The sequence below is a fragment of the Sarcophilus harrisii genome, chromosome 2, assembly GCF_902635505.1.
Source record: "Sarcophilus harrisii chromosome 2, mSarHar1.11, whole genome shotgun sequence".
Classification (NCBI taxonomy): domain Eukaryota; kingdom Metazoa; phylum Chordata; class Mammalia; order Dasyuromorphia; family Dasyuridae; genus Sarcophilus; species Sarcophilus harrisii.
In genome coordinates, this window is record NC_045427.1 from 237,195,890 (window position 1) to 237,210,419 (window position 14,530).

Here is a 14,530-nt window from a genome sequence, read left to right on the forward strand (position 1 = left end):
AAAGTTTAGCTTAAATACTAAGTCCTCCATAATTTCCCCTGAGACCCCAGTAGATAATTTTCCTCATATAACATCTGTTGTTTTCAATGCATACATAGTGGTTATTTTATATCTACGGTATCCCCACTATTTTAGTTTTAAGCTTTCACAAAATTACATTAAGACTTTTAGAATACCCTGCATTTACTCTATCCTCAACTATACTATACATTCCAAGGGAATTATTTTATAGCTCTTTGCACTGCTCTTAATTTAACAGAACTTACATTTTTACAAATTGAATCCTTGAACTGAATTTCTTTTTAATAATTAGTTAAAAGGACAAACTGTGCTTTTAAAGTATTTGATAGTCTTCTAACTTGAAGAAAGTAGGTAGAGTTTAGGACAAAGAACTAGTTTGGAAATTCTGAAAATGGAATAGTATAGGTATTTCACCATCGTACATAAACACATCTATCTTAACCTAAAGCTACTTAAAATCTATATAGACTTTTTTCCTTTTTAAATAATGGCTGGCCAAAATAAATCAATTCTTTCTATAGCATGCTATTGGGGGCCAGTTTTTTTTTTATGATGGATTAGTTTTGTAGAAAATGAGTTGTAAATAGATTTATTGTCACTGAAATTATCCAGTGAGACTTGAAAATTGTGTTTGGTTTTTCCCTACAATGTAGAATTAGAGATATAATATGAGGTAGTAGAAAGAATCTGATTTAGAGGTAGTCAAGTGATATGGATGAAATCTAGTCTTATTTTGCCAAAAATTAGCAGGATGACCCAGGAAAAGTCATTTAACATTTCAAGAGTACAATGAAAATGAAGGAATTGGATTAGATCATTAAAATCTCTTACAATTTAAAAATTCTATGTTCTTGTAATATAAAAACATGGACTATTAATAATTTTTGATGAAATCATTCAATTAGTATATCAGTTTAATTATCATACTCAGGTCTCTAAAATATTTCAGTAAACATTAAGCTTCATACATATAATTTCACATATACAACTTCACACATTAATAATTTTTTTTTAATAAAACACGAACTATTTCAGATTTTTAAAAAGTCTTTCATTATCATTCCAAAAGCTATCTCCAATATCTACTCAATGAGAATCTGACTCAAGAACATACTCCAGCACTGGAGTGCTTTAACTCTCTCTTCTCAAATATCTTAATGACTTAAGTAATAATATTGTATTTCTCCCAATACTTACTCTAATTCTAAACTATAAAAACCTGATTTTAAATGAAATATTTGCAAATATTTCCCCTAGGACTAATTATAAATAATGTATAAATTAAATTAATTTCTGAGGAAAAGAGTATAGGCCATTGACACTTAAGAATTGGAAGTGCCAAAAAATTTTCAATATATAATAAAATTTCCTGGGCTATTTCATATTATACATTATACCTATAAAAACAATTTAATTAACTTATCATTTAAAATACACTTTTATTTGATGTAAAACTGAGGGAAGTGCTACATATTTAATGAATTTTGAGATAACAAAATACTAGTTTCAAAATTAATTACACACCTTTTGAAAACTATATAATTTTTAAGAGCTTCCCAAGTTAGAGAGAAGATGAAGTGGGTAATTGCACTCTTTTGTATGGCTATTTTCTATTTTATAAAGGTAAATGCAAAAAACCGTTTTTTTCTCCTGAATCCATGACCATCATTTATGCTTTAACAAATAACATAAGATATATGAATATGCTTTAGTATTTAATGTTCTTTTTAAAATTTAGCACTATTACTCCAGTAAACAAAAATTCCTCCTCTACCGGAGGTTATACTACTTATAAAGAGGCTATTGAAATTTTAGAATAAAACCAACACATTTTTGCTAAAATAAAGGTAAGCATTTTAAGAGAGAAAAACTGTGTGAAACAATTTAAACCAAAGTTATACAAAGATGACAAAGAAGATACACTCAATACTGTTAGAAATAACAACCAACATGTGCATATATTAAAACTTTTAATAAGTGAAAAATGAGTGCAAAAATAAAAAAAGAACAATGACCATATTAAAAATAATCAGAGAAAACCCACTTATTGTAAATCTAATATATTTAATACAATTGATGTTAGTATTGATGTTCTAAAAAGACATTTCAGTGTTCCATATCTTCTCTATTGATTAGTTAGCCATATTTGGTCTTAATAGTTGATGGATTTCATGTTTAAAAACTTCCAAATCTTGATCATTTTAAAGGCACCTTAAGCTTGTCTCATCAAAACCTAAAGATGCTCTATTTAAGTAAGACGTATTAACATATTTCCTATCTTTCCAAATATAGAACTCTTTATGACTGAATTTTACACAGTCTGTGGTCCTTTAGCTACACTGCAAAAAAGTTAGCAGCCAATCACTGATAAATAATACAAAAACCACCCAACCACTATCTTGTGCTCCCCCATCTGGAAGGGGATAAATGCACAGAAGCCAGAACCACAGAGGCTTAGTCAGGCAGTAAAAAAGGAAATGCAACTAGGCCTGTCTCTCTCTTGCATGATAATGTAGTGCACAATTTTTAAGGATCAGCTATAGCTCACTTTCTATACAGAGAATCAGGTGATCAAGATCAAGAGGTTACAAAGATAGTGCTTGCTTTTCTACTGGATTTTTAAATATAAGTTGTAAGCAAAGAAAGTAGATTAAATTGCAAAAACAATCTTGAAATTACTGATTTAACAAATGCCAACTAATACTCAAAAATTTAAATCACAGTGTTGGCTGGATATTTTCCATCTGAAATCTTAGTGAATTTAACACCAAATTTGCTATGCTAACTGTTAGAATACCACTTAGCACCATAAGAAGTCTAATGAATTCTTATATAATTGTGGTATGGTTTTAGTAAATACTGTCCTATCCATCCTATCCTTGGGCTGAAGAAAGAAATATATAATAAACATTTTTTAAACTAGAGAAAACTAAAAAAAGTATTTGGAATTTAGAATTCTCTATTTTCTGAAGGCACAAGAGATTACAACTAAAATTTACAAGTGTCTGATATTGCCACAGTTTAAGCAGTTAAAAAAAAACTACAAACACCTGTGGATTTATTACTACCAGTGTTTTTGCTGATGATAAATATCTTGTAATTTTATGTAACATCTTTACTCTGAAAGGTGGCTAATATAACTTTGATTTTTGAACAAAAGAAATCATTTTAACTTCATAAATGGAACAGTAAATGCCTCTTTCACCTGAAACAGGATTCTGGAATAAATAAACACAATACTTTAAGGCAAGACTTCTTTAAATGTTCAAGTAGTTTTGACTCTAAATAGAATATTGTGATAAAACACATATATAGATGCAGAAAAATAATTATTAGGCTTTTATAATGGAAAACCAACTGAAGGAACATTTGTATTTTGGCAGAAGTAATTATATTTTAAATCTATTTTTGGCTGTTGCCCATGTGCAATATAGATCCTCATGAGATGGGAAACCACAACACATGAATAGTTATGTTACTCAGTTTACATTTCTGTACTATTAATAGTCCTCCACTTTTACAGAGATGCAAATGATGGATTGACAAAGAAACATGATCTCACATTTGATTGGAGACATGTCCAGAATACCATAAAGTACCTTAACGTTTTTCATACTCTGAAAGTGGTACATTCTGTTTCTAGCCGGCATAACACAAGCAACATTAATCATATTTTTTAACCTTGTTAAAATCCTGAATGCCCCTGTTCTTGGGAAAGCATTTGTCTAGAGGAAAGCATACCAAGATCGCAAATGCTAACGATGCCTTCTAAGCTCTGTAGACACACTTATGTCACATGCAAAAATCAAGAGTCTTTCCTACAAATCTAGGCTAGAAATGATCTTTACAAATATACTTAACAAAACCTAATCTCTGAAGGTAGTAGTTGCCACACTAGGACTAAAATTCATAAATACCACATTACACAGTAGGAATCGGTCTCCCAAACTAAAAAATTAATTTGCTAAAACACATACACATGCTTTAAAACTTTACTATAACACGTTTGTTTCTAGTTTTAGGATGAAGGAAACTGCTGAAAGTAGGCCTTGGAGACAGATAATACAGCTCTATTCCAATGGCTAAATGGTTTATATTTTAGATGAGTATGGGATGAAGTCCAATAAAGACAGACAAACATTATTATGGCCCTTCCTTCATTCTTATTTCAACATTCTTTATAATTTCTGCTAATATGGCTCCCATATATCCAGAATAATGTGCTGGAATTGTTCCAAGGTGTTCACAAGATTAACAAAAACTTCAAAGCTTTTATAATTACACCTATGGTACTCTTCCTGAAAGTAAGCTTTGCCTTCCCCTTGCCCCCACTAAAAATTAGCCTGGACCCTAATTCAAATAAAGTGGATCCAGCTTTCTTCACATTCCTGGGGCATTTTGAGAGACTGGGTCTGGCACCTGAGACTGTAGTTTTGGCCTTCGTTGTTGTCCCAATACTCATTCCCCCCTACTCGGTATCTAATCGCAAACTGGACCACAGAGTTGAGACTCAGAAAATAGGGTGGTACAGGGAAGCAGAAAATGAATACATCAGAATCCCCATCACTGCTGCGCCAGCGGGCTCCTGCTTCCTGCTGAGTCCGCCAGTAGTTGTAGGTGTAGCGTACAGTCACCTGCTTCTCGAAGGCCACATTAAGAACTCGGATGGTGCCGCTTAAACCCAAGTCCGAGCTAGTGACCCGCTCCAGGCAGACCCGCTGGCCTTGCAGCCGGGTAGAGAAGTCGTTGCAGTCTGCTGGCTGCGGGAAGTCCGGAACCAGGCACTGGATGGTGAACTCCAAATCCTGGCTACTGCAGCAGAGGTCGGAGTTGATGGACAGCCTCGAGAGGACGTGCAATGGGACCGACGGGTCTTCCCCGGCGTTGAAAACCTTCACTTGAGTCAGTTCCAGACCCAAAGCATCAGCAAATCGCACCCGGTGCTGACGACTGCAGCCGGGTCTGCACTGGGTCCCCGCATTCCCCGACGGCTTCCTCCTGCGCTCAGGGGAGCTGGGGAGCGAGCGGGCCCGGCGGCGAATAATGGGCCTCAAACTAGGATCGCAGTTGGAGGAACCCGGCTGTTGTTGTTGTTGGAACTGGGGCCCTGGAGCCGAAACGGGGTTGCTTGGTCTCCGAGCCTGGGACATGCCCCGGTCCAAGTCGGTGAGGCTGCTGAGGCTTCTCAGACCAGTCCGGGGTACGGACTGACGCAAAGAAGAAGAGGGGGCCAGGACAAGGGAACCTGGCCCTTTAGACATACCCGGAGCGATTGAGATGCGTGACCAAGCTTCTCCCTCCCTTCCTCTCTCCCCACTACTCAGTCTCAGGCAGTTTCCAGCACGTCTGGCAGAGGCTTTATCGAAACTCCAGCAATAAACAGAGCTGTCACGATACCTTATCACAAAGCAGCTAGAGCTGAAGCCACTGGGGACTCCCTTCTATCGGCCACAAGCGCCCGAGTCCTTTTCCGTTTGTTGCAATTAAAAAAGATGTTTCAAAAGGGAATGCTTTTACTTCCCCCTTCAGTAATAGTAACTTGTAAGAGCCGCCACAGGGGTTCGAGGCGGTGGGGGAGGGGGCGTAATTCTGACGGGTAGGGTCTTCCCTCTACTCCTAAACTGAAGAAAAAAAGAGGTTACGGGAAGGATAAATCGCCCCGTCCCACCCACCAGCCAGCCAGCCCTACATCAGCTGTGCAGCATATACTCTTGCAATTTGAGAAGGTGCTCCTTAGTAGTCGAGCCCCTGCCCCACCCCTTCCGTGACGCCAAGCTCGCTTACCGGAATCCCCAATTCCACCAGCCTCAAATTGGGTCAAAAAACGAAAAGGTTGTCCTTTGCCAACCACTCCCCGAATTTTTTCTCTTCCTTCTTTCAAGGCTTCTGACAAGCTTCTTCAGCCACTCCCCCCGCAGCGTGCCGCAGTGGCACCTCCTCTCAGCTTCCCCCCCTTCTGCAGCAGCCCAGCTAGGCAGCTGCAGTTGCGTAGCCGTAGCTAGTAACTGGGAGGAAGGCAGCTTTCTAGAAGGGAAGTAAGTCTGGCTGCTTAGTCACGTATTTCTTTGCTTGCGAAAAGGAAGCTCTAATCAATCTATGTCGATCTGTCAGGACGGTATAAATATTCAGTAGATAATATACGAATACGTTTAATTTGTAAATGCATGTATATGCCTATATATATATTTATATGTATATTTGCACAAGTAAAAGTCAAAAAGGTGATTGAATTCCTGCAGCAGATACCTGGATTTTTTTTTTTAAGCTAGTCAACCCCTGGAGAATTATCATTTCATTTGGTGACTGAAGCTTATTTTAGCACCTATTCTCGCCATAATGGTCCCATTGGCCATATTAATTGCAGCCCTGAAGGGATGAACCATTTCTACCTGACTTCAGGAACAGCCCTACGTAAGGTAAAGCGTCATTTCTGCACATCACCCATAATGCTTTGCTATCCTAAATGACTGACGAATTCCCAGGAGTGAGGGGGCGGCGAGACTGCTGTGTTTCTATTTTTCTGTGATGCGCTAGCTGGTGACAAGAAGACAAGGTTTAATTATTATTGTGATGGATAATGCAACTAACCTTAATCAAGCAGTGAAGCATGAGAATTTAGCAACTAGAATGAGTTGGGTGGTTTTTTAAAGCCACATGAGAGAGAAGATTGCGTGTTTGTTTACTGCGTCTTAAGGGTCTGATGATATTTTTCTTATTTCACCTTCTGACTTAAATATACAAAAAGCTGTAGCCTTTGGCTTTACAGCGAAAGGGGATATGAAAAAGGTGCAAACGTACTCTTTTGGGAGCAATTATGGGACCAGGCATGAAAGACAGTTCCTTATTATTGCCTAGAGGGGCACAGAAAAAGGAAAGCCAGACTTATGAAACACGCCAGAGAATGGTAACGTAAGGAAACCTTTTTTTTTTTTTTTTTTTTTTTGGATTCTTTATGTTTGAAAAGTGATTGTGATTTATTGGAGTGAATTCTGTTGATATATGTGTATACTACTATTTATGTCTATATATGTGTACATATATATGTACACATATACATACACATACACACACTTTGAGAAAAGAAATGATTTGTATGAGGTATATTACTAAGAAATCAGCCCTGCACAAATGAGGCTGTTTTAATGTATGACTTAATAGACATCACACCCATTGATGATGTTTGTGGCTCCAGGGTTTCATAATGAGATTTAATTTTAAATCACTGATTTACAGATTATATTTAATTTTAAATCACTGATTTACAGATTATACAGTCAGAGTATTTATGCCCCAAGCCCCCCAAAGGATGATTGGCCACTCATTTGATAAGAAATTTTAAGGTGCTTTCATTAAAGAAGTTATATACCATTTTTATTAAAATTCTCCTTTGTCTTTCCTAGAGACCTTTTTCTTTCCTGAAATATAAGGATATTTTCCTTTTTAATTTGAACACATCTTAAGGACATTTTCATTAATTCAGTTTTCAGGAGACTTCCTTTGGTTTTGTTTAGTCAACCAGCTATTACTTTAAGGCTCTGGGTTTCTTTTGGCCAAGATAATTTAGAAAGCATCACTGTACCTGTCTAAAAGGTTAAAAAACAACAAAACCTGCAAAAACTGTCACTTTTCTTTTTTCATATAGAAATATGTGAATGAATAAGAAAACCTTTTATTAAATGCTTACAGTGTGTTAAACACTGTATTAAATTGTTGTTTCTCCTTAGTTTGCCTTGAGTATTAAGTTTACAAATACAAAAGCAAAGGTCATCCTTGCTTTCTAGGATAAGAGCTTACTTTCTAATTCGTTGAGGGAGACAACACTGATTAAGACAATGGTGGCCAGGTGGAAGCATTTAGGTCTGTAAAGTTGAGGTGAGTGGGGTTATAGGGGAGTAGATTGATCTATCTCTTCTAAGAATAGTAGCAGGGTTGATTATTTGATTATTCCAGAACTAGAATTGGAATTGGGCTAAGGGCATGATAAGAGTAGTCATAGAGTAGCAAAGTGAAGCTGTCAACTTGGATCAGTGAAACATATCTGGGTCCTTCTACATGCAGAGGGCTTTATGAGTCAGTTACCCTCTTGTATGTCATTATTATCCTAATTAACTATCACCAAAAGAATATCGTTGTATCTATGTATCTAAGTTATAGAGTCATAATTCAGAGTAATTATAGCATCTTATATATTATAAACATGATTATGGGTTTTTAAAAATTTACATTTCTAGCCCATCTCTGAAGAATATGGTAAATTTGGAGCAACCATTTTTTACTCCTAACAATTTTGTATTGAATTTTTTTTTCTCTTAAAATTTTGTTGTTTGCTTTTAGACAACCCAATACTGATGCTAGGCTCATTTGCAAGAAATAATGTTAATTATAACTTAAAAGAAGTATTCTGTTATTTCTGTTTCCATCAGTGGGACGTCCCTTCCAAATATAAAAGGAATAAAGAAACCATTTCCTCAGCTGACACCATCTTCGAGCAGATTGAGTAAGAATATCTCCAGCGCTACCGAAAAGGTAATGTAATGTTTGTAGAAAGAACTTGCTCAGATTTCATGCTCAATTTTTACATTTTCACGATTCTTACTACATATGCTTATTTCACAGACATCTCATAGCAACCTAGATGATGTTCAGTCACGGAGTTTTTACAAGAAAGGGAATAGGATGAATGAGTCTTCTCAGAAAAACAGGTAAAGTTTTTTTTTTTGGGGGGGGGTATAATTCCATTATTTCACAAATGTGTTCCTAATAAATGGTATATGTGCAGAGAATAGTTTCTAATGTTGAAACAGTATTTGTAAATCAAATGTATTTTTTTCCCTTGTATCTATGCTGATAGGTCATAGGACCTGAACCCAGAGCTCTTGACTCTAAATTTTGTGCCTTTTCTACTATAATATACTCATATCTAAATTCTAAGGTTTACTGCAGATTATCTTGTATGAATCTGACTTGAAGTAAATCATTTAATCACTCTAACTTATTTTATTTAATTTTAACAATTAAATTTAACATGCGTTTATTAAGAGCCTACATGTAAGGTACTATGTTGGGCAATAAAGACAAAAATGAATCAGTTCCTTCCCACAAGGAACAGGAAGATTTTATTTTACTTGAGGGATATAATATTTACAGTGATATGTAAATGCAAGATAAATTGAAAAATAAGAGAGCAAAGAAAAGAGAGGGGTGGAGGGAGGACTTGGGAAAAAGACACAATTGTAGGTTTGGGGAATATTTTAGAGAAAATTTTTATTTTGGTGAAGTCTGGATAAAATAATCTGGTTAGGTCTGATGTAGTATATTTCTCCAGAGTTCTGCCCTTTACAGGATCCTGTTATCATTATAATGATCAATTTATTTTTGAAATAAGTTACATTTTTTTTTAAATTAATCAAAAGCATTGTAGCTTACAAAATTATAGTCCTTGCCTAGAAATGTTCTTTGGGCATCATGATTGCCATATATTCCCAATTTTTAAATTACCAAAAGTCAAATTATAAACCATTCATTTTATGCTTTTAGAACACCAGCATTTTCAATCTGAGTGAGCTCCCAGATTAAGAATTAAGCTTTGTATAAATTTTGATGTGTAATCCCAAAGAAAGTTCTTTTCTTACAGTTTATAGTCCTATGAACAAATAAACCAAAAAGGCAAAACTTTATAAGAATGAGTTTGTTGTGATATAATTACGAGTGCATGTAGTATTAATTAAATCTATTTTATTCATTAAACTTTTAAAGTGTAGTAATGTCCTTATTCTTTAATTCTCTAGCATTTTGGCTGCTTCTTGTGAAACACTGATTTTCCATTCAGTTAATCACAATTTTTTTTTTTTAATATATCTCTAAATTGAAAGCATTCTTTGAAAACATATCTTAGTAGGGGGGTAGCTGATTTGTGTTTTTGCTGCATTTTAAATATAAAGAATTTTTAGTTGCTCACAATCACCACAGCTTTCATTGATGATTAAGTTCTAAGAGGCTCATACTTTGCATATTATTTACATTTAAATTAAAGATGGGCATGCAAACTAAAACTGTGGATTTTATTTGTTAATGTTATTAAGCACTGTTTATCACAAACACAACAGAATTAGTTTTGACAGTTTTTTCAAATGTTTATAAAGTGTGTAAAATTTCTCTAAAACTATAATAATGAAGACATTTAGAGAAATGCTATAATTGAAGCAGATCTCCTCCTTTCCATACAAACACTATCTTAGAGTTAAATAGTTTGAGTGAAATTGAATTTAATATACCCAACTTTTGGTACTTTTCTTTTGGAAAAATACTTCCTTTATACAAAAAAAAAAAAAGTACTAAATATTCTCCATCAGAACATGGAAAATTCAATGATTCTGGGATACTCTAATCTTTTGGTGATAGTTTAGGGGTACCTTAAATTTTCTAATGATGTATAATAATTGAAAAGTAAAATTAAAGGATTTCAAAAAAATTTTTGACTTCTAATACAACCAGATGAGTTTTTGTCTTTGTATGATATATTCTAAGAATGATGGCTACTTTCTTTTCTACAGCAGTATGAATGTTGGCCCACCTCCGAATAGAGCAAAAGGTTCAAAGAAGAAGGATCCCTTAGAAAAAAAGCCGAGTAAATCTCAATTACCTCTCATTCCTTCCCAGTTGAAAAGCAGTATTATAGATATCTCCCAAAGGACTGAGGATGAACTTAAAGGAGGTAGTCATATGGAAGGAGACCCTAAAAGGAATATTTCAGCATCTGTTGCTGAAGCTACTTCATTTGGTTCCAGATTTCCAGAGCCTTCAATGGGCAAATTACTTCTTGACTTTCAGTCATTGAGTATTACTGAAGAAGATACTGATGAGGACAGTGCAAGTGATCTTTCTGATTCTGAAAGAATTCCTTTTCCACCTTCTCCTTTTACACCACCAGAACTTAACCTTAGAGCTGAAGAAATTGATCCAGTTTGTTTTGATCCTCATGTTGATCAAGGCTCTGAGCAGGCTGAGTATTACTATCCTGACTTCCTTCCACCCCCTTTTAACTCCTGGGATTTAAATAATATGGCTTCATCAACAAGTACAGAGTACAAAAGTGAGCTCCTCCCACAGACAATAGAGTCTCTTGGGAAGTATATTGATAGACTTGTTCAACTGGAGTGGCTACAAATGCAAACCGTGCAAAATGAAAAAATAAAGCTAGTCAAAGCAAGGCCTCAGACTGCTCCTGGTACCTTGTGGTCTGCAAAAAGCCCTGTGAAAAGCAGGCTGTTTCCAAATACTTTATCTAGCAGGATATTAACCCATCCTGAAGGGTTTACAAAGTTTTCCCCAGGCCAAGCAGTTCATCTTCGAAAGAGAGAAGTTCATTGTGAAGAAGCCCACCCATCATATTATGTATTCCAGAGTTCTCCCAAAACTATCGATGCAATTAGTAGCAGGTCATGTCCCCAGAAGCAAAACTATGAAATGAGAATGAAGGAAAAGAAAAAGAAACCAAATGAAGGTGCAAAGCAACAACTTCTGGAATTGCCATGCAATGACAGCAGTTCTAAGATTCAGGCTAGTGGTAACATTAGAATTCCCAAACAGCCACAGATGGTTCTTTCCTCAGTTGAGCATCTTAAGCCCCTCAAAGCACCCATACGTCCAAATCCTAAGAGAAATGGAAATGCAAATAACTACGGACCTGCCAATAAAGCCACAGCAGGGAGAGAACTCAAAACTAATGGAGGGAAGCAAGCCTCCTATGTGTTCAAGTAATTTTATTTTAAATAGATAACAACAAAATTAAAAAGGTCACCTAGAGAGCTACATATTAATATGCCTTCTGATGAATAAGACTTTGACTTAAGTCTTCTTAAATGGGAACATCTGTAGGAAATTTGTTTACTTGGCATTTCAGTGACTTGTGTTTTTTTTTTTTCCTGTGCCAACAGTGTTATCTCAGAAGTGTCTTTTAATGCCTTTTTCTATATTAATAATCTTGGCTGATAATGAGAACCCTTTAGGTAAAAATAAATTGTCTTGCTTGAGAAGATATGATAAGTGCCATATTGAATGAGCAAGACTGAATTCTTTTTTCCTGGAGAAGAGCCAACTAAATTTCTGGATTAGCCAGCTAGTCCAGATTTAACTATGCAGAATGGATAGAGTGTTATTCTCTCTCCTGATTTTCGTTGCCCATAAATAATACACTATTTAAAATAGTGTTGGATTATAGAAGTTAGATAGTAAAGATTTTTCTTTGCATTCCTTCTCTCTCACTTGCCTTTGCATTAGCCATGTAAGCAGTAGGGTCAGGTTCATTTCATGCTCTAAGAGAGCACTTCAGTTTGTCCTCAGGGTTATGGAATATGGAGTTTCTATTTTGAGCTAAGTCCTTTATCACTAAATTACTTTCTCTTAAAAGTCTATGGATTCTGGTGTTTTAATACTTTTAACACTCCAACATGGGAAATAAGTATCTTAAACTGAGGATTGTTGGAAAGATCCTTTTTTGAGAAATTTAAAACTTGGTTTAAAATAAAACCAGTTTCCAAATGTACATATTTCACAGAACTTTTTTTTGTTCTAGCTGAAAATTGTTTGAATATGATTTTACTTTGGTAGAGGGTTGGGATGAAACATTTGGTATGCAAGAAATTTCTGGAAAGTCAGGTTGTCTTTGAAGGGAGACATCATGAGGAAAATACTTTTAGGATTTGAATTTGCTGTGCCAGTAGTATCAATATGGAACCACACTGAATGTGACAGATATTGTTATAGGTCTGAAAGCTGAATTCTACAGAACTTCTTCAATGTAATTTATTAAAGACAAGCATAATACTAATCTATCCTGTTTGGGTTGCAAGAGCACAATTATATTTGGGGGAAAGGGAGGACAGCTGAAGGAGTGGGTACACTGGGGAAGAAGGCTATGCTAAAGCCTGCCCCTGACACCTCCAGTTCTTCTCATAGGGCACCCAGCTAGTCCTACCTCTCCTTGTGTGAATTGTGATTAATAACACTTATTTATACTTCTAGTTGTGTTCTTCAGCTTATTGTTAATTTTCATATGCTTCAAAATTCTTGGTTGTTTACTCCTTGAAAAGTAGTGCACTTTTATGGCTGTTTATTTTAGTCATTTAAATGGTTAATCTATTTGATCATATGTTTTTCCTTTTTAATCTTTATCTGTCAAGGTTATGATAAAAGTTGATTGGGAACTTGTACTGTGAAAACCAAATATAAAAGACTTCATCTTTATGCTTATTGAACCTCTCCTGTAGGTTAAATGTCATTTAAATAGTTATATAAGTGACAAATGGAAATTTCAAAGGACCACATATATTTATAACAAAATAATGTGCCAATATTAAATTTTAAGGTTAATTTAAGATTATTATTTGACCATCCTAAAAATTTATTTTGAAGATACATTTTTCTTTAAATTCAAGCACCTTCTAAGGTTGCTCCTCTTAAAATCTTTATTCTTCTTAACAACTGGTTAGAGAAACTCTCCCCATCTAATAATTCCTGTATCTATTTTGTCCAAAAAAGAAAAAATAATGTTGTATATATACTACTAAGTTCTATTTTAACACTCATAAACCCAAACATACTGTGGTATTTTGTATTAGTATATACATAATACATCGAAAATGTATTGCATGGTTTGTCTGCCTTTATTGTTGTTCACATTTAAGGTTCCCTATGCAAATATGCAACTTTATGCCATGTATCCTTCTCTTACATTGCTGCTCATAGATGTGTCCCATCTATGTATAATTCAATAGCCTAAAAACAGTTTTCTGCATATAAAGTTGCAACTTATAGAACTATAACCTGTGCTAGTTTTTTGCTCAGGTTTTAAGTGTTATTTTATGTTCTTTGCTAGAGGCAAGTAGTACTTTACTGTGTGATATCATAACTAAAATCTCAACAAGCATGCTATGATGGTGGCTGCTTGCACTGAACTAAATGACTAAAATTTAGTTGCCACCCTTCCTACTAGTGAAGGACGAGGGTGGTGATTTTGAGAGCCTGGATTAGTTTGAATGTAGATTTCTTACCTTATTTTACTCATTTTATACACTTGAATTGCTATCCATCAATGGCTAAAAATTGTTTCTGCAAACACATCTATTTCCAGCTTACTTGATTAAGAGCTATTGCTTTTCAAAAAAGAAATATGTAATGGAGAGGGGGAGGGGAATATTAATGTACCCAAACAGCATTTTTGAGGTGATAGGTTTTTAGTTCACCTTTGCATTTCCTCTCTCACATTGCTTTGATTTTCAATAATATTTTGATATATTAAGATCGCCTGGTGAATAGCCTTTTTCTCTTTTTTCCCCCCATAGTTGATAACAGATTTGACCCCACAGGTAAAATGCCAATCACTTATTTATGATAGGGCAAATAATAGATGTTTAATCTGACACATGCAACATAATGCTCACCCCAGATAAGTTAAGACCCTTGCCATTATATATATATATATATGTATATATATATATAATGTATATAT

At 35.0% G+C, this 14,530-nt stretch overlaps 2 protein-coding genes across 7 annotated transcripts; one reads left to right on the top strand and one right to left on the bottom strand.

The window, feature by feature from the left end:
• Nucleotides 1-917: 917 nt before the first annotated feature.
• On the bottom strand, nt 918-6,030 carry PPP1R3D (protein phosphatase 1 regulatory subunit 3D). 2 transcript variants are annotated; one of them, XM_023494491.2, is made up of 2 exons: nt 5,806-6,030; nt 918-5,642 (listed from the first exon to the last, which is right to left on the bottom strand). In XM_023494491.2, exon 2 carries the CDS (start codon nt 5,280-5,282, stop codon nt 4,377-4,379), a length of 906 nt encoding a protein of 301 aa, XP_023350259.1. In that variant the 5' UTR covers nt 5,283-5,642; nt 5,806-6,030; the 3' UTR covers nt 918-4,376. The 2 variants fall into 2 exon arrangements, with proteins under 2 accessions (XP_023350259.1, XP_012395128.1); XM_012539674.3 differs by having other exon boundaries at nt 918-5,637; nt 5,806-5,900.
• Nucleotides 6,031-6,187: 157 nt separating this feature from the next.
• On the top strand, nt 6,188-14,197 carry FAM217B (family with sequence similarity 217 member B). 5 transcript variants are annotated; one of them, XM_023494488.2, is made up of 4 exons: nt 6,188-6,437; nt 8,445-8,547; nt 8,638-8,723; nt 10,575-14,197. In XM_023494488.2, exons 3-4 carry the CDS (start codon nt 8,698-8,700, stop codon nt 11,779-11,781), a joined length of 1,233 nt encoding a protein of 410 aa, XP_023350256.1. In that variant the 5' UTR covers nt 6,188-6,437; nt 8,445-8,547; nt 8,638-8,697; the 3' UTR covers nt 11,782-14,197. The 5 variants fall into 5 exon arrangements, with proteins under 5 accessions (XP_023350256.1, XP_003757695.2, XP_023350254.1 ...); XM_003757647.4 differs by lacking the exon at nt 6,188-6,437 and adding an exon at nt 6,457-6,930 and having other exon boundaries at nt 10,578-14,197; XM_023494486.2 differs by lacking the exon at nt 6,188-6,437 and adding an exon at nt 6,458-6,930.
• The last annotated feature ends 333 nt before the right edge of the window (nt 14,198-14,530 follow it).